Source organism: Oncorhynchus mykiss, chromosome 17 (assembly GCF_013265735.2).
Source record: "Oncorhynchus mykiss isolate Arlee chromosome 17, USDA_OmykA_1.1, whole genome shotgun sequence".
Taxonomy (NCBI): domain Eukaryota; kingdom Metazoa; phylum Chordata; class Actinopteri; order Salmoniformes; family Salmonidae; genus Oncorhynchus; species Oncorhynchus mykiss.
Genome location: NC_048581.1, coordinates 74,657,210 through 74,681,814, shown reverse-complemented (window position 1 = coordinate 74,681,814; position 24,605 = coordinate 74,657,210). Strand labels below are relative to the sequence as shown.

General features: G+C 43.4%; 2 protein-coding genes across 2 annotated transcripts; one reads left to right on the top strand and one right to left on the bottom strand.

The window, feature by feature from the left end:
* Positions 1–341: 341 nt before the first annotated feature.
* On the bottom strand, positions 342–6,325 carry LOC110494562 (protein FAM83D). The gene is made up of 4 exons (XM_021569737.2): positions 5,591–6,325; positions 3,043–3,210; positions 2,764–2,888; positions 342–2,552 (listed from the first exon to the last, which is right to left on the bottom strand). Exons 1-4 carry the CDS (start codon positions 6,071–6,073, stop codon positions 1,541–1,543), a joined length of 1,788 nt encoding a protein of 595 aa, XP_021425412.2. The 5' UTR covers positions 6,074–6,325; the 3' UTR covers positions 342–1,540.
* Positions 6,326–7,136: 811 nt separating this feature from the next.
* On the top strand, positions 7,137–24,394 carry LOC110494559 (zinc fingers and homeoboxes protein 3). The gene is made up of 3 exons (XM_021569731.2): positions 7,137–7,932; positions 17,754–20,728; positions 22,982–24,394. The coding sequence occupies exons 2-3, from the start codon at positions 17,964–17,966 to the stop codon at positions 23,013–23,015; spliced, it is 2,799 nt and encodes a 932-aa protein (XP_021425406.1). The 5' UTR covers positions 7,137–7,932; positions 17,754–17,963; the 3' UTR covers positions 23,016–24,394.
* The last annotated feature ends 211 nt before the right edge of the window (positions 24,395–24,605 follow it).

Genomic DNA, 24,605 nt, shown 5'->3' with positions numbered 1-24,605 from the left:
ATTTGTGCTGCCGCTCAGCTTCCCTTGACATATTCTCTGAAAATATTGGCTAGATGAACGTCTACCACATGTAAAGCAAAGGCTACAGAGGGAAGAGAGATGATTTCCCTTGCAAAGTGGCCCACAAATACCCAGATGTTAAACTGAGACTCAAAAAATGATTGCCCTCAACATTATCATTCATATATTAAAAAAAAAGATCTCCATAGTGATCACGTCTCATAATACAATGATCAGCATGTTTAAGCATTGGGCTTCGGGACATACTGTCACTGGTTCCAAGTACTCATTGTGAGGTTGGAGAGTGTACATGTAATAAAAAAAGTGATAGATGAAAAATGATACGTAAAATACTCCTTTATTTTAAGTGTAAGCAATAAAGTACATACATTGATATAATAACACGTAACTGCTTTCGCAGTACTCAGATTTAGTTTGTTCGATTCTGGGTAAACTTTTAACATTGCTATACTAGACATGATAGATCAGAAGTATGGTATCTGAGAGATGATATAGACTGGTTTTTACATCAGAAGTGAATGGATTTCTGTAGGAGTTAGATGGCTTTGGGAATGTGTAGGGGAGACGGGTGGAGAGCTTAGAACCTAACAATGTCACTGAGGAAAAGAGGGTGATGTATAATTATGTCAGGACATGTTATTTTTAGCCATCAGGGATCCTCTGGGTGGAGAAGAGACACCGTCTGGTATCAATAACCATGACAGCCTTGGAGTTGGGGAGGAGTGAGCACTTTGGGGTAGAGGTCAGGTTAGATGAAGTGAGGAAGAACAGATATCACTAAAGTTCTGTCTAACAACAGAGATGCATTGGCTGTTCAGTTGCAAAGGAGACTCAGCCTAGGAGAAAGGGTTAAATATCCGTGCTTGTGTGAAAAGAGTTTGTCTGAATTACAGCTGTAACGACTCTTTGGGAAGAATTCAACTTGGTTAAGCTTCTCTAGTGTCCGTGAGTTATTTACTCAAAATTGGAACCTAACAAGTTAAACTGAATGTTAGAATGCTGTATAATAAAATGTTAGTTACAGACAAAATGTCTCATCTAAAATGTTCATCAAATATCAATTTATGAATTGCAATTACAGTATTTCTCAAATAAATCTTTGGACAATCTTATTGTTTCAATATATATTTTTTTAAATCATCAAAACTATATATAGATTGTGTCTTACTGCACAATGTCTACACTTAAAAACATTACATTTTGTAGCAAAAATAGTCAAGGCAAATTACAGTATATCCATCGCCTGTCTACTGCCATTTGACATCAGTTTCTAAAGTAGAAATGTTCAAACAGGGGTCAAAGAAAAGGGACAGATTCACAATAAAAATAGGAAGAAGGCTACATCACAACACAGACACAGTGACACATACTTTCAAATTCTAAACTCTAAGGAAGACTAATTCTCAAATGTCATATTGCTCTTTAAACCCATTTGTTTCAAGTAGTGTATACCTACAAAACACAGAGCGGTTTCTACAACACCCTCCACCTTCAAGCCCCTGCAGCCCTGTAAGTCCTGTTAGTGTAAACATCTAGCCCTTGGCCATGTGCCCATGCCCACACTGTCCATCAGCAGGCCAGGGTTATGTCCCTGCCTCTGTCTCCGCTCTTTCTGGGCATTGGATGCTCTGTGCAGCCCAGGCCCCAGGGCCATGTTGGTGAGGTCCACCAGCTCACGGCGGTGGGACAGCATGGTCACCATGTGCTCCAGCTTGGAGCGGATGGTGGAGTAGTGATACTGACGCTCTTTGGTCAGCTTGCGGAAGCACTCCCTCAGGTTCCCATCAGGGGGTGGAGTACAGTGACGGATTGCAGGGCGACGGTCCACCCCATGGGGGGCGAGGTGCTGCCTGGGGGAGGTAGAGACAGAATCTGAGGAGGCGGCAGCTTCACTCTGAATGTTGTTGGTCTGAGTCGTGGTGCTGGTAATTGGAGTAAATGTAGCCTTGTTGGGGGAGAGGTGCTTAGTGTACTGAGTCAGATCAGTCTGCACTCCAAGGTCCACCGCAGGGCAGCTGGTCTGGGTGGAGACATGACAGCAGGTAGGGACGGAGGGTGTGACCTGCACATCCACTGCTGATGTGGCAGTGGCAGGGTCACCTGTGGGCAGGCACTGGGCGGCACTTCCAGCCAGGACCTCCTGCATGTGTCGCTGCTCCATCCAGTCTTCCCCTATGGTGGAGGAGGCCGACACCGGGCTGCTCTTCCCAGTCATTTCTCTGGAGGGCGGCACTGCCACAGCCTGGGCCCGGCTGGGTGTGCTGGTCAGACAGACAGTTTTCCCCAATACTTCCAGACAGACAGGCTTGACTGGGGGCCTCTCTTTGCACGGCTGAGGGGATGAGGTGACGGGGTGTTTGATGAGAAGGTGGTCGTAGATGCCACTGTTTCGGGCACTGGCTGGGCCCCTGGTAATAACAGGCATGGACTGAGCGTACAGAATCCGGAACTCCTCATCAAAGTTCTCAGTGATCTGGCCAGACAACTCGATCATGTTGCTGCTGTTTAGTTTCCCATCAGTCCAATTGAACCTAAGAATGTAAGCAAAGGGCTTTACAGTTGTATACCCCATATCAGTCAAATAAGGGATGGCAAAGTCACTCACCTCAGCTAGGTTCATACAAGTTGAAAGTATTGAGTGTTTTATAGGCTTTTTGCTCGGGGGTCTTGTAAAAAAAACTGGGACATTTTTCAATGCTATACTGCATATAATTATGTGGTAGCAAAGCAAGAAGTCTTTACCTGTAGGAGCCTGTAGTCACTCTGTTCCCATCAATCAACATGAACCGTTCATGAACCTTCCCAGTAATCTTGGCCCCTGACCGCATGAAGTATGTACCACCAGTTATGGTCCGCACTCGCATTTGCTTTGTTGAGGAATGAAACAAAAACAGTATGAAATACAAGCCAGTCACAGGTCACTTATTAAATACTGAATTATTATGCTTCTAAATCAGTAATAAAATATCAGCTTATCTGCGATAAGACATGACACACAGGTGGAGTCAAAACAACATATACCTTAAGATCGTCCAGGCGCACATTGATGTTGTTGCACATTTTGAGGAATGCCGGCACACAGGACCAGTCCAGCAGGATGTAGACTGGAACTCTGCGCTGTGTGCACGCCTCCTGGAGATCCTTAAAGATGTCCAGGTCTGTCAGAGAGTCTGTCACTATGGCGATCACCTGTAATGGTAAATCAAATCATTCGTTAGTCAAAGCACCATTGATATAGGCCCAGTTTACAATTTAAAAGAGGCTGCTCTTCTGCCTTACTATTTGTGAGGTGGGGTCACTCTAAATGGGCTCTTATACATGCTTGTGCAAACAAAGCAGGTCTTAATCAAACATTAAGAAGGAGAAAACACTAAGTGGCGCCTCTATTGGCCACACTCTCTCTGTCGTGTATCTAGATGAGCCTCACTGCAGTCAACTGTGGTCTGCTGCCATGGCAATCATCTTTAATGCTTGGACTGCAAACAAATGTGTTTCTATGACATGGACAATCTGGACAATCAACAATAACTCAATAGCTTACAGATCAAGGGCCATTTGGGGCATTTCCTAAATTGTTATTCTGAAACTGATGCTGATCAACTATAAGGCCTGAAGCAGAGAGAGTAATTAAATTCACTGTAAATACAAAGATGTAACTCAACTCTGATTTCTCCCACTTAGCTGTAAACCTAACTACAGCTCACCTACACACAGAGGCAGATGACACACAAGGCTAAGCATTAAGAAAAGTGCACACCAGCACTATTACATGTGAAAAGCATGTTCAGACACATTCATTAATGTACTATTACTGTAGGCACTCCTCTGAACCAGACTTGGAGTTGAAGCTTTTCATCAATCTCGCCATTCTGGAACGCTAACTCATCAGGATGGTAAGGAAACTGCATTAAACTGACAGTTCCAAACACGTCCAGAAATGTGTTGAGTTTGAACATGTGACTAACAAATGTTAGTCACATGGGTGATATAGTTTTCAAAAAGACTATCTGTGAATTATAAGAAAATGCAACAGTACTTTAAATATGACTATTGAGAAGAGCATCACAGTATAAAGGTTCATCCAGACCCCAGAAAGATGTAGTGTATTCGGAAAGTATTCAAACCGCTTACCCTATTCCACATTTTGTTACATTACAGCCTTATTCTAAAATGGATGAAATATTTTCCCCCTCAATCTACAGACAATACCCCATAATGACAGTGAAAAGACGGCCACTCTTCCTAGAGATGGCCCCCCGGCCAAACTGAGCAATCGGGGGAGAAGGGTCTTGGTCAGGGAGGTGACCAAGAACCTGATGGTCATGCTAACAGAACCCTAGAGGTCTTCTGTTGAGATGGGAGAACCATATCTGTAGCACTCCACCAATCAGGCCTTTATGGTAGAGTGGCCAGATTGAAGTCACTCCTCAGTAAATGGCATATTACAACCCACTTGGAGTTAGCCTAAAGGCACCTAAAGGACTCTCAGACCATGAGAAACAAGATTTTCTGGCCTGAACTATTTGGCCTGAATGCCAAGCGTCACATCTGGAAGAAATCTGTCACCATCCCTGCGGTGCATCATGCTGTGGGGATGTTTTTTAGCGGCTGGGACTGGGAGACTAGTCAGGATGGAGGAAAAGTTGAACGGAGCAAAGTTGAACATACAGTACCTTGATGAAAACCTGCTCCAGAGTGCTCAGGACTTCAATGACCCTAAGCACACAGCAAAGACAACGCAGGGGTGGCTTTGGGACAAGTCTCTGAATGTCCTTGAGTGGCTCAAACTTGAACCTGATAAAACATCTCTGGAGAGACCTGAAAATAGCTGTGCAGTAACACTCCCCATCCAACCTGACAGAGCTTGAGAGGATCTGCAGAGAAGAATGGGAGAAACTCCCCAAATACAGGTGTGCCAAGTGTCATACCCAACAAGACTCGAGGCTGTAATCGCTGCAAAAGTGCTTCAACAAAGTACTGAGTAAAGGGTCTGAATACTTTTGTAAATGTAATTTTTTTTTATACATTTCATGGGGTATTGAGTGCAGATTGATGGGGGGGGGGGGGGGGGGGGGGGATGAACAATGTAATCGATTTTAGAATAAGGCCGTAATGTAAGAAAATTTTCAAAAAGTCAACGTCTGAATACATCCCGAATGCACTGTATATAGGCCTAGAATACCAGTCAGTTAGTGAGTGAGTGCTTTGGATGGTCACGTTTGAGTAAATAGACACACCCAGGGTCAGGAGCCGATTGACTGACTGACTCAAATCAAACAATCAATACGTGACTGGTATCGTTTGAATTTTACATCTGAGGTGTACAAAATTTAGTAAAATAGCAAAATGGTTCTTTCCATAGGCTATAGGCCTAGTCCTGAAATAATCTGTATAAATAAGGCCATAAATTGTAAATAAGAATTTGTTCTTACCGGACTTGCCTAGTTAAATAAAGGTTACATTTTTAAAAATGCACACATTAAACACTGTAGTCTACAGAGCCGACTAAGCTCAACAATTTAGTTGATGTTACTGTGGTCACCATTTGAGTGTTTTGTTAATGCATTACCTCCTTGGCACTTTGAATCATTCTTCTCGCAGCTTCCTTGCAACTATAGATGCATTCTCCATAACTGGGTTGGAAGTGGGCGACAGCACGAGTGACTCCTCGGTAAGAGCCCGATGTAAAGGCGGGCCAGCCGATTTCCAACAGCGGTGGCTCCACGTCCGAGACCTCGGGGAAGTAAGTGACCGAGGAGCAGTCCATGGAGCTGCTTACCGACTGTTCAAAAATCACGTCCTCCGCGTGGAGGGACACACCGCGTGGAACCACCGCAGCACGGCCAATGCGTCTGATCTCGTCATCCGAGAGAAAGTTCGGTATTCTCTCTTTTCTTAGAAATCCCAAAAACGAATCAACTCCACCTGAAATAAGTTCCTCTAACGCCAGTCGGTGCCTTTCGTTGTATAACTCCTTTACATTCAAATCATTTTCCTGTCTTCTTGACGGCCACCTTACAGGTGAATCTTCCAAACATTGCGATAGAGCCATAACGTTAAGTTAACTATTTAGAATAGACAGTAACCATTCAATTCAGTGTCCCTCGTGATATAATGTAGCCTAACCAGAAGAAGCAAATTTGTATTTTGCAATTTACTCAGTTCCAGCCCATCCGCAGTCAGTATTGGCTACTCGAAAATTAGGAACCAGAATCGTGTAGACAAGCCTGCGCTATACACCTGTCACTCCGCTATAAGCGCTCGCTCATTGGCCAGCAGTTTGAATTTGGAGGCAAACAAACCCTATCCAGTATCCACTCTCAAGTCACGACCTCAAATGCCCGGACTAGCCTACTGTAGAACGACTGTACATTTTGACACTACGAAAAATCACGGAAGGAGTAGGCTATATCATATGATTATAAAACTAAGCACAAGCCTAATTATCTGACTGGCGACATTTATGTCCCTAATATTTAAAAAGGAGACCACGTAATCATTAATCATGTGTGTTATCAAGTTACGTTAGTTGTGGTATCATGGTATAGATCATGTATGTGTAGTTTATGCCTAATAATTCAAACGTTTAAACAGTGTAGTTGGCAATAAAATGAATAATTAACCTTGCAATTAAAATCATGGACGCAATGTCCCAATGCCACATATTGGAACCTTCTGTTTTTACCACAAGTCTATAACCAAGGAGTAAGACCATGTGCATTTTTACAGACACGATGAAGGTTCACGGTAGGCCTTTGGGTATAGGCCTGGTCTGAAGTAAGCTATATCATATGATGATAAAATAGCACGTCTAATTGGCTGATTTATCATGACATTGATTCCTAATATTTAAAAATAATACCAGCCCAGCATGATTTAAAGTGATTGATAAGGTCTATGTATTCCTGAATTGAATTCAAAAGATTAAACATGTTGTTGGCAATCAAAATAATAATTATCATCTGGCAATGCAAATGAAGGAGTCAATGTCCCCATATTGCCACATATGGTGCCTTATTTTTACGCACACGTACTGTATAACCAACCAAGGAGTAAGAGCTTAGTCTTTGGTATACCTTATTTGTTTAATGGACCAGTGAAGCTAGCTAGCTATGACCTCAGATGGATTGTCCCTCGATGAATCTTGAGTCAGTAAAGCTGGAAAATGTAAATAGAAATAGGATATGGCGCGTCGGTGCAACATATTTGTGGCATGAGCTATCCACCCCTTTACGCGCACTATTCATTACACTGAGCAGGCCTTTTTGATATTCAGGGACAATCTCACTCTCAACGTTCCTGTGGTTCGACAGACGAGGCGCCTTAACACACGTTAAATTGGCAAAACAGAGTTACCTAATTATTATGTAGCCTTTTCATTAGGCTAGACTGCTTTCATTATGTGGCAGATAATACATTTTCTGATAGGAAAGGACGTCAAAATTATTAAGCCACATCTTTGGCAAATTCTCAAATACACTGTTCAGTTTTCAACAGGCAGACATCAAAATTATGACCGACCGTGGTTCGTGTCCAACACTTTCGCTTCGTTAGAGCGTATCTCTCTATACATTCACCGTCCAACCCCCGCCCTTCTCCAAAATTTAGATGAAAGGGTTTAGGATGTTGGGTGACGCTCTGAATCACGTGTTCATAGGAAATACACTCCGTATAATTTTTGGCTACCTCGTCCTGCCGCCGACCACAGTTGTTTTCTGTCCATACAGTGTGCGAGGAGAGGTAATGTACCTTGCTGTGGTCACTGTCGGACGGGTTCACGCCAGTTTATCGGGTTCAACTGAGGAGAGGACCCACCCCCCTCCTCTCAAAGCGCAACGAACGGAGCTAATCTAATATTAATAATTTCTATATTAATGTCGTATTCCATTTTCCCCCGGTCCAACTATCAAGGTAAGGACACTTTTCCTTGTAGCCTACAATAGAATAGCTCTAATTATTTTTTGTATAATCACAGATAGTTTACTCCAATTCTGTCTATTGAATTGTATCTGGTGCTGTAGTCTAGGCAGTATATATGAAGTCGCCAATATATAAAATGGCGACAGTAGGTGGGGGGTGCCGAGTTAGGATTTTTGGGAATATGTTTTATTCTAACGTTACAGTATGAGTTGAAGATAGTCGCAAATAGCCCAAACACCGAGCCAATGTTTGCCAACAGGCTACTGGAGTGAAAGGGTTAACTCGACTTTTTGTTACAGTTTCAAGAATGTAGTCTACTCAACGTTGTACTTGCCCTCTCGCACGCTACAATGTGACGTTTCTGATTAATTTATTGCACAACGCTGAATATTTCCCCTGCTTTTTGAGCGAGTCAGTGCTGACTATTTCAGTATCCAAGTTCTAAGGACTTTTTATATAACGAATACATAATCTTATTGGATGTGATGTCGGGTAGTCTAATTTAGACGACCAGACGTCCGGCTGGATTTACTACCCAAAATGTCTTCCTTTTTAATCTATGAATTTTAAAGCGACGTTAATCCTTCCTTTCAGTTAATCAGTTCAGTAGGTTAATGTATGATGTTTAATTGCAGACATTGTTGTTTTAGCCTATGTATTGAACAATCTTGTTTTCCCACCTGTTACTGCCTTGCGTTGATGCTTAGACCTCGACAATCAACTGCATTTTGGGAGCTGTCATCATTTTTTCGTCTGTATTTTTTAATGTGTCAAACTGTCAGAATATTGTACACTGTAAACTTTTCCTCAGGATTCCAATCTCACTAAAACAGACAAGACAGCGCACATTATTCATGTGTAGCCAATTAATTGACCCTGTAAAATCAAATTTTTTGTTGTCTCTTAGCTGGCCATCATGCCTACACTTTATATTGGACCATAAGATGGTATTCTACTATTGGTCTAAATATTCAACCTTCTAATCAGGGGAAATGTGTGAGTGATTCATGCACATGCAATGAGCCAGGGGCATCATGCCCATTGGAACTGAAGGAGCATGTCATGCTACCAGTGGTATAGGAAATATAATTTAAGGTTATTAAACTAGAATGAATATGCAGACACCTAATTTGACCATTATTGCCCCCTCAAAATACATAGATGCATGAAGTTCGTAAAAGAGCCTCATTCTGCTCCTATGCTTTGCAGATGTCTCTCCTTACTGACTAATACAAAGCTAGACAAGCTAGCTCCCATAGCTTGGCTCCTCTAGGCTAGCTAGGTTCAGCCTAGTCCAGTGAGTGTGTCTGTGTAGAGGTTTGCACTCTTCTAGGCGGTTACACTGGGGGAATGTCAATTCCCTTTGTGGATCCCTGGGAACGTTCTTCCATCTCCCTTCTCGGAACTGTTCTAATGAGGCCAGGCATATTGCTTTTTATCCTGACTCCCTGCAATTAGGAACAGCTCACAGTTTTGGTTATGGCCATAACAGAGAGTGTTTGTATACACAGACACTGTGTAATGGGCAGAGAGTGCCCACCCCACTCTACAAAAAACATCCTTGTATGCCACTCCTTAGTTACTGTACGAATATACCGCTTTGAGGATTAAATGTTCTGTCTATTGACACCAGTCAGATAATATTTGTATGTCTTTGGCTTAGGTTTCACTGTGCCGTATAGTCATTGCCAGAGCACCCTCAAGGAGGTCATATGGTCGTGATTTGCAGTTTTAGCTGACATCGAGTGTATAACATTCCTCGAGTTCAGAGAGGAAAATCAGCTATCTAATGCCAACCAGATCTATTTCCCAGCAGTTCTGTACAAACAACCATATTCGTGATAACAGCACCCCCTCCTCACAAAAACAGTCCCATAAGCATACTACTTAGAGAGCTTTGTTATGTTAGTCTGAAAGTCTATACCACTCTGTTTGGGTTTGCTCTTATTCTCTCCTATTCATCGTATGGTATTGCTTTTGTCTTAGGAGTATCGAGGCACAAAGCGATCGAAAGCCTCCCTGAGACAGCATGTTTGCTCAGTTCCAACCAAAAGAAACTTCTCTGCACTCGTGGAAGAAAAAAACTGGGGGCTAGAGAGGAGAGAGCCCCTGCCACTTTCTCTGTCCCGTGCAAGAAAGGTTTGGTCAGCAGGAGCTGGCATTTGCCAAGCTCTGGTACTTACAAGAGGCTGTGATGTCAGCCATTTTAGGTTGGACAGTACAATGCGCGATACGCCGCCATTTTTCTTAGTTTTTCTTTTTAAGTTGCCATATCAATGGCCTGGAGTCCAAGATACAGAACTGAAGGAGATATATTAATTAAAAAAACACAGAAATAGGTTCTCATTACTCAGGATTTTTTTTTACACATTTTTGGTCTGTCATTCAGCCAGGCCATAGAGGAAGGCTTTGGTGAACAATATAAGATTGTGATGGATGACATGAAAATGCATTTGAACAGAACAAGAGATGCTTTGGCAGTGTACATTATACTGTATTACAATACCCCAGTCCTCAGACCTCTGTGCCAATTTTACAAGACGACACTGACAGGATGTCCTTTGCAATGTATATATCCCACATTTGTCTTTTATGAAAGGACTGTCACAAACACTTAATCAGTAGAGTGGACTGTGCAGTCGAACAGGTATTTTTGTATTGTCGTTGTGAGAAGGTGTCTTTACCACTGCCTCACCCAACCCCAATGGTCCGGAACAACTAAGCCAAGACTGGCATTTTCAAAGATGGCACAGCAGGAAGATTAACTTTGTCCTTTGCCTGGCATAAAAGGTGGTCATTTATGTGTGTGTGTGCGTGTGTGCGTAAATGCGTCTGGTGGGTGTAGTCGAGAGACTCCTCTGTGTGTGGTGTGGTGGGCAAGGAGAAGAGAGGGGTTGCTATGGCAATGTTAACACATGAGTGGCACCGCCGACTGGTCTCCCAGCGGACCGGGCTGCAGTCATGGAGGTAAGGGGGGCAAGGAGGAGACGGTTGACAACACCTGCGTCTCTCAGCAGGCATTCACACGTTCACACACTCTTACTCATATACTGGTACACACATAAATACATAGAACAGACAAACACACACACACGCCCTGAAGACACAGTCAAACACAGAATTAAGGGGCATACAAACGACCAGATGCTGAAGACGGATACACTGGGTTAACCACTTGCATCCTTGGCTGAAGGTGTGACAGTGGAGCTTACAACTCTGTAGTTAATGTGGATATTATGGACATACAAACATTAACCCATTAGAATACACTTGAATTATGATGTGCAAACTAAGTCGCAGCCATTCAGTCAAACACACATTACTAGACACAGAAATCATAATAGACACAGCAGACATCCAGACATGCAGGAAATTGAACAATGGCAAGTTGACAGACAGTCGTCTAAATAATGTTCCCAGTGCTGGATCACGTTTCTCTTATAAATGAGATGCCATTGTTCCCAACATCTTCCTTGTTCAGGGAAGTAATTGCTATCTGTTTCTGACTTATATTTGGATGTCCAGTTGATCCACTCACATGACTTTAATCTATTTAATGAACATTTGGCAGAAGATGTACTCCTAAACAGATTTTTCGTATTGTTTAGGTGTGTCTATCAGGAACTGCTTTGTCTGTCCCACACCCACTTATGCCAGGCACAGTTTCTGTTGATTTTCAACTCAAAACCAGGGAAGCAGGCTGAGGCTGTCAGACTTTCAAGACAGTCGTGGATCACTGAAATGCTAATATATGGAAAACAAATGTTGTCATAAAACAGCCAAGATTTCTCATCAGCCCTTGTGTGACTGCAGCACCACAGACTGTTTACTGGCAGTTGAGTTTAAAGAGAAATATTTCTGAAAGCTTTGGTGTAAAACAATGTTGAAGAGAACAGGCAAGAAGGGTGTGTGTTGTGTGCGTGTATTGGAGGAAGTTGAATACTAAAACACTTTCTCTGTCATAATCACCCAGCTGTCTGTCTGGGTCTGCTTTCCCTGTGTCGTTCTTCTCTGTCCCCTCACTCCTCAGTCATGTGACCAGCGACATGGCATTGCAAATACCAATCTGTTTGCAAATGTCAACAGTGCGAGTGCCTATGGGCTATTTTATTGAATGTGTACCACTTTACACCCCTTCAGATATGAAGCCACATTTTTTCTTAACATTTTATTCTAAAAAGCCAAACATGAAGTAGTCTCTTGAAATGAAATCATGCTGGCTGAGTTGAGCACACAAGGTAATACGAGGACTTTGCTTGTGAAGAGTGAGCGGAGGTGTTCTAAGAGCTTGTCTGAGAGCTCTGTCACTTTGCCTCAGTTCAGATCAGTACTCACCAGAGATGAAACTCTTTTAATCTCAGCTATAGAGCCAGTGCCAGTATCGGGACATATGACACACCAGGAGACGGTGCTCGTCTGAGTCGTCTCCTTCAGCGCTGAAACACGAGGCCCCTCTTTTCAGAGTGCACCATTCATTGGCTCCAGTCCCTGTCTGGGAAGCCCTTGTCTTGTGTCTGATCGCACGTCTTGCTCGCTAGATAATGCACCCCATTCTTTTGAAAGGTGACCTGGTTCTTTATGTACCCTTGCTCAACTTTTGGCCTGTCTTTGGTTTGTCATGCAGGAAATTTGATGTTTTAGGAGGAGAGATACCAGGGCAACGGCTGTCTTGCCACTAGAATATTGCTCAGCACAGTACTCCTGTCCTGGACCACATCCACACAGGCTACATCAAATAACTTATTAGTGCTCAGATAACATTATTTTCCATCACATGGTATTTTTTTAAATGGCATGGCCTTTGTATTTTTTTACCCCTTTTTCTCCCCAATTTCATGGTATCCAATTAGTAGTTACAGTCTTGTCTCATTGCTGCAACTCCCGTACGGACTCGGGAGAGGTGAAGGTCAAGAGCCGCGTGTCCTCCGAAACCCAACCCAACCAAGCCTCAATGCTTCTTGACACAATGCCCATTTAACCCGGAAGCCAGCCATACCAATGTGTCGGAGGAAACACCGTACACCTGGCGACAGTGTCAGCGTGCACTGTGCCCGGCCCGCCACAGGAGTCGCTAGTGCACGATGGGACAAGGACATCACTGCCGGCCAAACCCTCCACTAACCCAGACGACGCTGGGCCAATTGTGCGCCGTCCCATGGATCTCCCGGTCGCGGTTGGCTGTGACAGCCTGGAATCGAACCCAGAATCTTTAGTGGCGCAGTGGTCTAAGGCTGTGCCACTATAGATTATGGGAAGCCCCTCAAGTCGGAAAATCTGGCATCTTTCTAGAGCTCGGATTTTCTCACCTGAAGATCACTGAGATCGTGATTCAACCTTGTTTTTTTTTTCTAGAGTTCCCAGTTGTCTTGAAAGCACCATTTGTCACTTGCCACATCATCATGATTGCATCATCATCATGATGTGGCTTGTCTGATGGTGCTTTCAAGACAACTGGGAACTTGGAAAAGAACAAGGTCAAATCATGACCTCAGTGATCTTCAAGTCGGAAAGCAAGAGCTCTAGAAAGATGCCTGAGTTTCCGACTTGGAATGCCGAGTTCCAAGTCGGAGATTTCCGGGTTCCCAGTTGTTTTGAACGCAGCATCAGTACCAGTCTCTTTTAGTCTGGTTACCGGTCTTTTTAGCTAACATTCCACTCCTTGCCACTCTCGTCATTTGCTTTCGGCAATCTCAACGTTCAATATAGAGCCGGATTTATGGCACAGTTGCTGATTGGTAGTTGGAAACAACATTAATATTTTCCATGACAACGTAATGTATCAACAGTGGACTAATGAAAAACACACCAAAACAGTGTTTTTAGTGGATTTTTCCTTTAACTACGGTATCATAACCAGTAACTTAACTTCATCGGCTGCCCATCCACTGTCCACACTATACTAAAACCATAGCATCACATTTTATTAGATGAGCACGAGAAGACCAGACTCTTGCATGAGAGCTATAGCCTTCGTCTCAATGGAATGCACTCACTAAACCTGCTGTCAGGGGTTAATTGTGTGCTGTATAATGACCTCTCCGCTGGCTAAACATACAGCAAATGCCCACGTCTGGATGCAGCAAACCGGGATTACTGCATAAGAGGCTGGTGACCTATTTTTTTGTGGTGTTTTTTTTTTTTTGTTGAAAGGGAGCCATCATTCGAAATAAAAAGAGGCAGTTACAAAAAGGACGTCACAGCCCATCTGGGATCAGCATGTATTGTGGGCAGTCATTTGGGATTTAAAATTCCGGAACAGGTTCATTTTTTATTTACCGACCAGCAGGCCATGGTGAATGCATACATGTGACTCCATTCAGTTTCACTGGCTGAAGACATATTGTTTTGTTTTAGGAGTGTAGCCATGTTCAAGAGAATGCGGATGACTGTAAATCATTTGACTTAAGATTTCAATAACGTAATAGTGTGCTCATTCTGCATACTGAGCAGTGGGCTCCATAAATACTTTTAAGCACTGAGAGCGGCACTGATGAGGATGATGATGAACATTCGCTAAAGAGAGCTTACACATGTCTATCTACCAAAGCATCATGATATCTCTGTGAGAACTAGATGAATCAAGAGCAGTTTTCAACACCACATCACACATCAACAAATTCACAGCAAGAGAGGCAGAGAGAGGGAGAGACATAAATATATAGAGAGAGAGAGAGAAAAAATATGTGTGGGGAGGGTAGGGTTCACCAAGAGTGCAGCGAGTAAGAGAAGCCGATTCGTGTTCTCACTTTCTGATTCTGTTTTTGTGCTCAGAATGTTGTTACATATGATAGAGTGCCCAGAGAAACAATCATTATGAGATATTTAGCTACATAACTGTAGAAACAGAATAAGCGGAAATCACTGACCTGTGTCCTGAAGCGGTTTCAAACTGCATTAAGGGGTGTGCGTGCATATGTGAAATTTTAAGCAATTGTGAGGAATGTCATGCGTGAGTGTTTTACAGTACAAAGGGGGTATTCATGGATGGATAGGCATCATGCACCCCAAAAATCTGACGGGGCACAAAGTACGTGAGGATGGCTGGGGGTTGGTCTGGAAGGGGGATAGGCCCCCGGTCCAGAAGATGGAGAATTTAACATTTTTCAAACACCTGAAATAGCTTTTTCCTCCAATCTAGAGCCATAATCATTATGCTTAATTCAATGCATTATTGAGCTGTCTGTATCCTCCTGACTGGTGGTTCGTACATTTAAAACGTATTTATATGATATATACACAGTGGGGAGAACAAGTATTTGATACACTGCCGATTTTGCAGGTTTTCCTACTTACAAAGCATGTAGTCTGTCATTTTTATCATAGGTACACTTCAACTTTGAGAGACGGAATCTAAAACAAAAATCCAGACAATCACATTGTATGATTTTTAAGTAATTAATTTGCATTTTTTTCACATCAGTGACTCAACCCACTCAAGTGACACACCCCTCCTAGAGACAGCATAAAAGAGCACCAGTAAGCCAATGACTCAGCCCCTGTAATAGGGTTAGAGGCAGAGAATCCCAGTGGAGAGAGGGGAACCGGCCAGGCAAAGACAGCAAGGGCGGTTCGTTGCTCCAGAGCCTTTCCGTTCACCTTCACACTCCTGGGCCAGACTACACTCAATCATATGACCCACTGAAGAGATGAGTCTTCAGTAAAGACTTAAAGGTTGAGACCGAGTCTGCGTCTCTCACATGGGTAGGCAGGACATTCCATAAAAATTGAACTATATAGGAGAAATCCCTGCCTCCAGCTGTTTGCTTAGAAATTCTAGGGACAATTAGGAGGCCTGCGTCTTGTGACCGTAGCGTACATGTAGGTATGTACGGCAGGACCAAATCGGAAAGATAGGTTGGAGCAAGCCCATGTAATGCTTTGTAGGTTAGCAGTAAAACCTTGAAATCAGCCCTTGCCTTAACAGGAAGCCAGTGTAGGATGGCTAGCACTGGAGTAATATGATCACATTTTGGGGTTCTAGTTAGGATTCTAGCAGCCTTATTTAGCACTAACTGAAGTTTATTTAGTGCTTTATCTGGGTAGCCAGAAAGTAGAGCATTGCAGTAGTCTAACCTAGAAGTTACAAAAGCCTCGATTAATTTTCCTACATCCTTTTTGGACAGAACATTTCAGATTTTTGCAATGTTATGTAGATGGAAAAAAGCTGTCCTTGAAACAGTCTTGTTATGTTCGTCAAAAGAGAGATCAGGGTCCAGAGTAACGCCGAGGTCCTTCACAGTTTTATTTGAGACGACTGTACAACCATCAAGATTAATTGTCTGATTCAACAGAAGATCTCTTTGTTTCTTGGGATCTAGAACAAGCATCTCTGTTTTGTCCGAGTTTAAAAGTAGAAAGTTTGCAGCCATCCACTTCCAAATGTCTGAAACACAGGCTTCTAGCGAGGGCAATTTTGGGGCTTCACCATGTTTCATTGAAATGTACAGCTGTGTGTCATCCGCATAGCAGTGAAAGTTAACATTATGTTTTCGAATGACATCCCCAAGAGGTAAAATATATAGTGAAAACAATAGTGGTCCTAAAACGGAACCTTGAGGAACACCGAAATTTACAGTTGATTTGTCAGAGGACAAACCATTCAAAGAAACACATTTGATATGATAAGATTTAAACCAGGCCAGAACTTGTCCGTGTAGACAATTTTGGTTTTCCAATCTCTCCAAAAGAATGTGGTGATCGATGCTATCAAAAGCAGCACTAAGGTCTAGGAGCACGAGGACAGATGCAGAGCCTCGGTCTGACGCCAATTAAAGGTAATTTACCACCTTCACAAGTGCAGTCTCAGTGCTATAATGGGGTCTAAAACAAGACTGAAGCATTTCGTATACATTGTTTGTCTTCAGAAAGGCAGTGAGTTGCTGCGCAACAGCTTTTTCTAAAAATTCTAGAGAGGAATGGAAGATTCGATATAGGCCGATAGTTTTTAATATTTTATGGGTCAAGGTTTGGCTTTTTCAAGAGAGGCTTTATTACTGCCACTTTTAGTGAGTTTGGTTCACATCCGGTGGATAGAGAGCCGTTTATTATGTTCAACATAAGAGGGCCAAGCACAGGAAGCAGCTCTTTCAGTAGTTTAGTTGGAATAGGGTCCAGTATGCAGCTTGAAGGTTTAGAGGCCATGATTACTTTCATCATTGTGTCAAGAGATATAGTACTAAAACACTTGAGTGTCTCTCTTGATCCTAGGTCCTGGCAGAGTTGTGCAGATTCAGGCCAACTGAGCTTTAGAGGAATACGCAGATTTAAAGAGGAGTCCGTAATTTGCTTTCTAATGATCATGATCTTTTCTTCAAAGAAGTTCATGAATGTATTACTGCTGAAGTGAAAGCCATCCTCTCTTGGGGAATGCACTAGGTATTACAGAGAGATAGATTTTTTAAAAATTAAATAAATAATTTCTTAAACCGGACAGATCTGGGGGTGCACATGCCCCAGTGTCCCCTATGGGTATGAAGCCTCTGCATGGATGTGTGTGTGTGCCAACACTCATACCAAACATCATAAATATGTGAACAGTGGCTCAAATGTGAACAGTGGCTCTCATCCAAGGTTGGCAGAAGAGTTTGGCATTAATATGAGGCACATGATCAGGATGCTCATTAGACACTCGCTGATGGTATGGGTAGGGGGTTAAGGACCCATATAGAAGGATAGGATACAACCATAGTTTTTTTACTGACAGTGTAAAAATAACTAAATAACTAAATAGCTAATAACCAATTATGTGTGGTGTTATTCTTATAAGGAATGATTTACCTTATCACATATTTGTTCTGTTTTCTCTCCTATAGGTTCCCAGTGAACTGCTAAAACAGTCTAACCCTAACTCATCGTGTGAGAGGAGCCCCAGAAGCTGAGGGCAAACATGAAGCAACACTGTGAAGTCATCGCGGCTGGCCCATGACACTTAAACTCTCAGCCCTATCCACAAACCACTCGCCCTCCGTTACCATACGGGACAACCAGTCAGTCACCCATCATCTGCACACAGCTACATTACAATGGCCAGCAAAAGGAAGTCAACAGTGCCCTGTATGATCACATCCAAAAGCAAACACATGCGTGAGGAGATCATACTTGGCTGCCTTCCTGAGCTCCTACCCACAATCCCAGAGGACAGCATCCTCAGTATATCTGGAGAAGACAGAGGCCATTTCTCCCATGATTCCTCCAGACCTGAAAGGGGCGACAAATGGCAGAAAGGTAGCACATACAGCTGCCCACCCTGCCGCTTTGAGTCCAGAGAGCTGAACTACTTTTTGGACCACCTGCACAACTGCCACATAGACTTCAGGGCCCAACCCTGCTTCTCCTGCCTGAACTGTGGTGTGTCAGTGGTCAGATTTGAGGCCCTGGCCCTGCACAATGCTAAAGCACACCCTGGGGTGTCAGGGGGCTCTGTCTCCGCTTCCCTGCATGTCAGGAAGAGAGATGGTGGGACCACCGTAGAGCAGAGTCTGTTCACGACCAATGGGGAGGACTCGAGCGATACTGCAATCTTTCTCACTAAAACACCTATAGTGAGGGTGATGAAGGCCAAGGGAGAACACAAGAAGATTGTGGTTTCCCACACGGTGGAGGTGCAGAGGATAGACACTGGGAAGAAAATGGAGCGGACAGACCCCACCATGTTGACGAATGTGCCTGAACTACAAAATGGGTCTCTCAGTGGGACCGGTGGTGCTGCTATGCTGAGAAACCCTGTCACTCATGTGATAACAACAACAGTGCCCAATCAAATCTATCACCAGCACAGCTCTCCCACCTTCTCCTCCATCTCGGATTCCAGCAAAAACCTTCCAAAGGTGATGATTCCCCTGAGCAGCATCCCCACTTATGATGCTGCCATGGACACCAGCAGCTTTCTCAAGACGTCCTTTGGTAAGTTCCCCTACCCGACCAAAGCTGAGCTCTGCTACCTGACTGTGGTCTCTGATTGGCCAGAGGAGCAGATCAAACTGTGGTTCACTGCCCAGAGACTCAAACAGGGGATCAGCTGGTCCCCCGAGGAGATAGAGGAGGCCAGGAGGAAGATGTTCAACACAGTCTTCCAAGGAACAGCACCCCAAAAACAGCCCCCCAAGCAACAGCACACAAATCATATTGTGACCCATCACACTGTCCATGCCCAGGCTGCTCCAGTGGGCCCCAGCCACCAGGCTGCCAAGGTGACCCATGGCAGTGTAGTGAGCAGGCATACTGGAGTCATATCCACTTCGGCTAGCATGTCAGCCGCTGGTCACCCGGTCACCACTAGGGTCTCTTATGCTACCCCAACCATGATCCCCCCAAAATATCAGACTGTAGTCAGCAGAACAACACAGATAGTGGCCAGGAACACTATCCCCACTACTGTGGCCAGCCAGGAGTCTGACAAGACTGTTGCTCTGAGGCTGGGCAACAGTTGTGTCATTAGCACCAGCTGCAGAAGCAGCCGTAACAGTAGTAGTTGCAGTAGTAGCAGCAGTAACAGTAGTAGTTGCAGTAGTAGCAGCAGCATCAGTAGTAACTCCTCCATCAGTAGTAACGACAGGGACCATGGCACTAGGAAACCAATGAACAACATCAGTTCCAGCAACAGCATTGTCAGTTGCTCCTCCAACATTGGCAATAAAGATGACTGTAGCACTGACAACCATGATAAACCAAACAATCAAAGCAGCAGACATATTAGCATTGCATCTGTCTTGGAAGGCTTCAGCAACAGCAGCAAAAAAGGTAAAGTGATCATGAGTAACACCAGCAAATCTAACGTTATCGCCTATAACACTCATAGCAATGGAAACACAGCTAACCAGGATCAGTACACATCAACAAAGTGCGATGGTGACAGTAACAACAACAATATCCACAAGTCCAAAAATGGCAGTTTTAGCAGTGGCTACTCCAGCACTAGAAATAATGACAGTGTCAACAACCTGAACCTTGCCAGCAAAGCCCAAAATGAAAACACCAGCATCAGTGTCATTACCAAAAGCAGCAGTAGCAGCAACAGCATATCTATCATTAAGGATGGCAAATGCATCAAGGAGGTTCCTATGAAAGCTTTTTCAGTCCTGCGGCAGCTTATCAAAGAGGAAGACCATTTTGGGGACGACAGAACCTGCCCTGAACTAAAAATTGACCCCATCAAGATCAACCTGCAGAGGCTCATGGTGAGCGATCCAGCTGCCAAACCTGGTTCAGAGGCCTTCCCTCCAGAGCTCAAGTCTGAGACACATGTCTCAGACCGGTCACACCCATCCAAGAAAAGCCCCCAGCAGGTGCACCTTTTGAGGCAGGCATTCACCAGCACACTGTGGCCCAGCAGCCAGCAGTATGAAGAGCTGAGTATCATGACGGGCCTGCCAAATCCAGAGGTGGTCCGCTGGTTCAGCGACAGCCGCTACATCCACCAGAACGGCCAGCTGAAATGGCTGGAGGGCTACCAGTGCCTACCAGTAGAGGGAGAGGAAGAAAAGGGCCGCAGAGACTCTGAAGCAGGGGCACTGATCAATCCCCAGGAGGTTAATAGGAAACTGGTGGAACTGGAGGTGAACAAGCAGCTTGATGAAGGACCTAAGGAGCTCCACTCGGGGCAGCTGGGATTCTGGTGGGGCGCAGACACACAGAGGCCACTGCTGAGTGCAACAGAGCCAGAGGAGACTGGGGAGAGAGGGAGAGCTGTGGAGACAGAAGAACTACATGGTCACTGGGCAGAGAGGGAGGAAGACCACCCTCAGCCGGTTAGCAGCCAGGCCTTTGGGGAGAAGCAGGCGGAGGCCAGGTGAGTTCTATCAGTTACCGTTGTCTAATGAAAATGACTCAATCTGTGATCACCCCATACCTTCATGGAATATACTGTACAGTGCCTTGCGAAAGTATTCGGCCCCCTTGAACTTTGCGACCTTTTGCCACATTTCAGGCTTCAAACATAAAGATATAAAACTGTATTTTTTTGTGGAGAATCAACAACAAGTGGGACACAATCATGAAGTGGAACGACATTTATTGGATATTTCAAACTTCTTTAACAAATCAAAAACTGAAAAATTGGGCGTGCAAAATTATTCAGCCCCCTTAAGTTAATACTTTGTAGCGCCACCTTTTGCTGCGATTACAGCTGTAAGTCACTTGGGGTATGTCTCTATCAGTTTTGCACATCGAGAGACTGACATTTTTTCCCATTCCTCCTTGCAAAACTCGAGCTCGAGCGAGGTTGGATGGAGAGCATTTGTGAACAGCAGTTTTCAGTTCTTTCCACAGATTCTCGATTGGATTCAGGTCTGGACTTTGACTTGGCCATTCTAACACCTGGATATGTTTATTTTTGAACCATTCCATTGTAGATTTTGCTTTATGTTTTGGATCATTGTCTTGTTGGAAGACAAATATCCGTCCCAGTCTCAGGTCTTTTGCAGACTCCATCAGGTTTTCTTCCAGAATGGTCCTGTATTTGGCTCCATCCATCTTCCCATCAATTTTAACCATCTTCCCTGTCCCTGCTGAAGAAAAGCAGGCCCAAACCATGATGCTGCCACCACCATGTTTGACAGTGGGGATGGTGTGTTCAGCTGTGTTGCTTTTACGCCAAACATAACGTTTTGCATTGTTGCCAAAAAGTTCAATTTTGGTTTCATCTGACCAGAGCACCTTCTTCCACATGTTTGGTGTGTCTCCCAGGTGGCTTGTGGCAAATTTAAACAACACTTTTTATGGATATCTTTAAGAAATGGCTTCCTTCTTGCCACTCTTCCATAAAGGCCAGATTTGTGCAATATACGACTGATTGTTGTCCTATGGACAGAGTCTCCCACCTCAGCTGTAGATCTCTGCAGTTCATCCAGAGTGATCATGGGCCTCTTGGCTGCATCTCTGATCAGTCTTCTCCTTGTATGAGCTGAAAGTTTAGAGGGACGGCCAGGTCTTGGTAGATTTGCAGTGGTCTGATACTCCTTCCATTTCAATATTATCGCTTGCACAGTGCTCCTTGGGATGTTTAAAGCTTGGGAAATCTTTTTGTATCCAAATCCGGCTTTAAACTTCTTCACAACAGTATCTTGGACCTGCCTGGTGTGTTCCTTGTTCTTCATGATGCTCTCTGCGCTTTTAACGGACCTCTGAGACTATCACAGTGCAGGTGCATTTATACGGAGACTTGATTACACACAGGTGGATTGTATTTATCATCATTAGTCATTTAGGTCAACATTGGATCATTCAGAGATCCTCACTGAACTTCTGGAGAGAGTTTTCTGCACTGAAAGTAAAGGGGCTGAATAATTTTGCACGCCCAATTTTTCAGTTTTTGATTTGTTAAAAAAGTTTGAAATATCCAATAAATGTCGTTCCACTTCATGATTGTGTCCCACTTGTTGATTCTTCACAAAAAAATACAGTTTTATATCTTTATGTTTGAAGCCTGAAATGTGGCAGAAGGTCGCAAAGTTCAAGGGGGCCGAATACTTCCGCAAGGCACTGTATATGTTAGGTCAGTAGTTTACTTGTCAGGCTCTTTGAGACTGATCATGATGATTTTTCAAAGGTTAATATTGCTCCTTGGCCATAACAGAATGTCAAACACTATACTGTTGATTTCTACAGTAGCTATATATTGTTCTGAAACTGGATATGGTTTATTTAGGGCTTTGTAAACTGTGAAAAGTAAGTTTGTAGTTGTTACTGTGATTTCCGAAGAAACAAAAAAACCCAGGGAGGGAGTGTGGGTACTCATACAGAGTGGCTTTCACAGACAATCAAAGTTCTGTGTATTAGAAGGTCTGTGTATTTTTAGAAGAGTTGGAGTCTGGGCCATTGAATTATACATTAAGAGAGAGTGCTAATATATGTGAATAAATCATGAAATGTGTCTTTTATGAGTTGGCTGCTACATAACTTAGTCTCTGATTTCCTACCACCTGTTGATGGTGCTGATTCTAAAGACACTTAATATGACGTGTATTCATGGGAAATGTAATTTAATCAGAACAATATCGTACTAATACGTGTGTGCACGCGTGTTGTGTGCATGTGTTTTCAGGGATCGTCTGAGGATAGAGCTGCTTGAAGTCTGATGGAGTGGCCCAAACGTACTAGGGGTACAGGATGGGTTGGCTGTCCGGCTTTACAGATGGCCATGGTCTGGTGTGTTCATTATGACAGCAGATGTGATTGTTGCTGGACCGTTGGACTGTAACTGTGAATACCCCCCCCCCCCCCCCCTTATACCATCACTTCCTGCCATCCTCTAAAGAAATAACTTCTCACCATTGAGTCCTGTGATGTTCAAGCCTTTCTTCATGCTTCTTTGTGGTCATGTGGTGAATAGGATGATGCATGTAGAGGGCGGTAAGACATGAGACAGAAAGGAGGCGCACACTGACTGGACAACTGACTTGAGGGAAGATGGGAGAGGGATGTACAGTATATGATTCAAACTGCACTATAGAGGGTTTTCGTTGACTGGACAAAATGACAAGTGTCTAGGAGATGTTATTGTTGGCTTTGTGATATTTTTAACTTTTTTTTAGCAACCAGTACTTCACTGCCTTGAATTTTACTTTTCTCTGTAAAACATTTTTTTCCCCAATTCTTACTCTTCTTCTATAGTCACTGTAAGTCCAGAAGCAATTGAGCCTTTAGTTTTATTTAGCTCTGTATAAATGTTGGTGATCACTTAACAGTTCAGCTATACGCAACAGACAATACAATGGACTAGCAGACAGCAATGCTAAAACCACACTGCCCCAGAGTAAAGATATTGGCAGAGCGCTAACAGAATCAATACACTGCCCTGGCTTCATCTGCAAACCCAAACATAAAAGAAGCCTGTCATGCAAACGTTGCCTTACTCAGTCTGTCCATGCATTTATGACTGGTCTGCCCATCACTTATAGCTTTCCAGCTGCTGTGATGTTGAGATCAAAACAAGGTGCCAGTGCATTAGTCACTCCTGTGATGGTCTACATCTATGAATAAAAAAAATATGCTGCTTCTGTATTCTTGGAAAAGCTTAACATTCAGCTGTAATAATATGAAATATCATTACTGGCAAATGTTATAAAATAAAGGTAAATTTGATCAAATGCCCTGGAGGACACAGAGGTAGGTCTTGTGCTAGCTAGAGAGCCAAATGAAGAGATCTTTTCACTCTACTGAATTTTCATACAAACGTAGTCACTACATAAATCCTACAAAGCTGCATCTCTGATAAGCTGCTAAATAAGCGAAGAACGGTGCTATACCATCCAAATTGGAGGCGATCTCCTACCAGCAGTGTATGCACTTGTGAATGTTACCAATTTATTTTGGTCAGGAAAATGATATAAACAAATCTGGACTTACGGTGTTATGATCACTTTAACTTTTATGAAATAGTTTGATCAAAAAGCACTGTTGTATCATCCTTTCTACACTTTGAATCTTTACTGAATAAATACTCACTGAGAAACTGTTTACTTGTTTTTTATTGACACATTAAAAGCTACCACACCTGTAGAATGATTATAGTACATAACATTTGCTAATGGATATTTATATGGGTGTACTAATTTACATAAATTGCATTGAAGAATTGACAAACAAAGAATTGGCAGGTTATTTTATAAACACAGGTAGTGCCATCTACTGGTAGAGGACAAGTTGATGCACTGTTCTCTCCATTA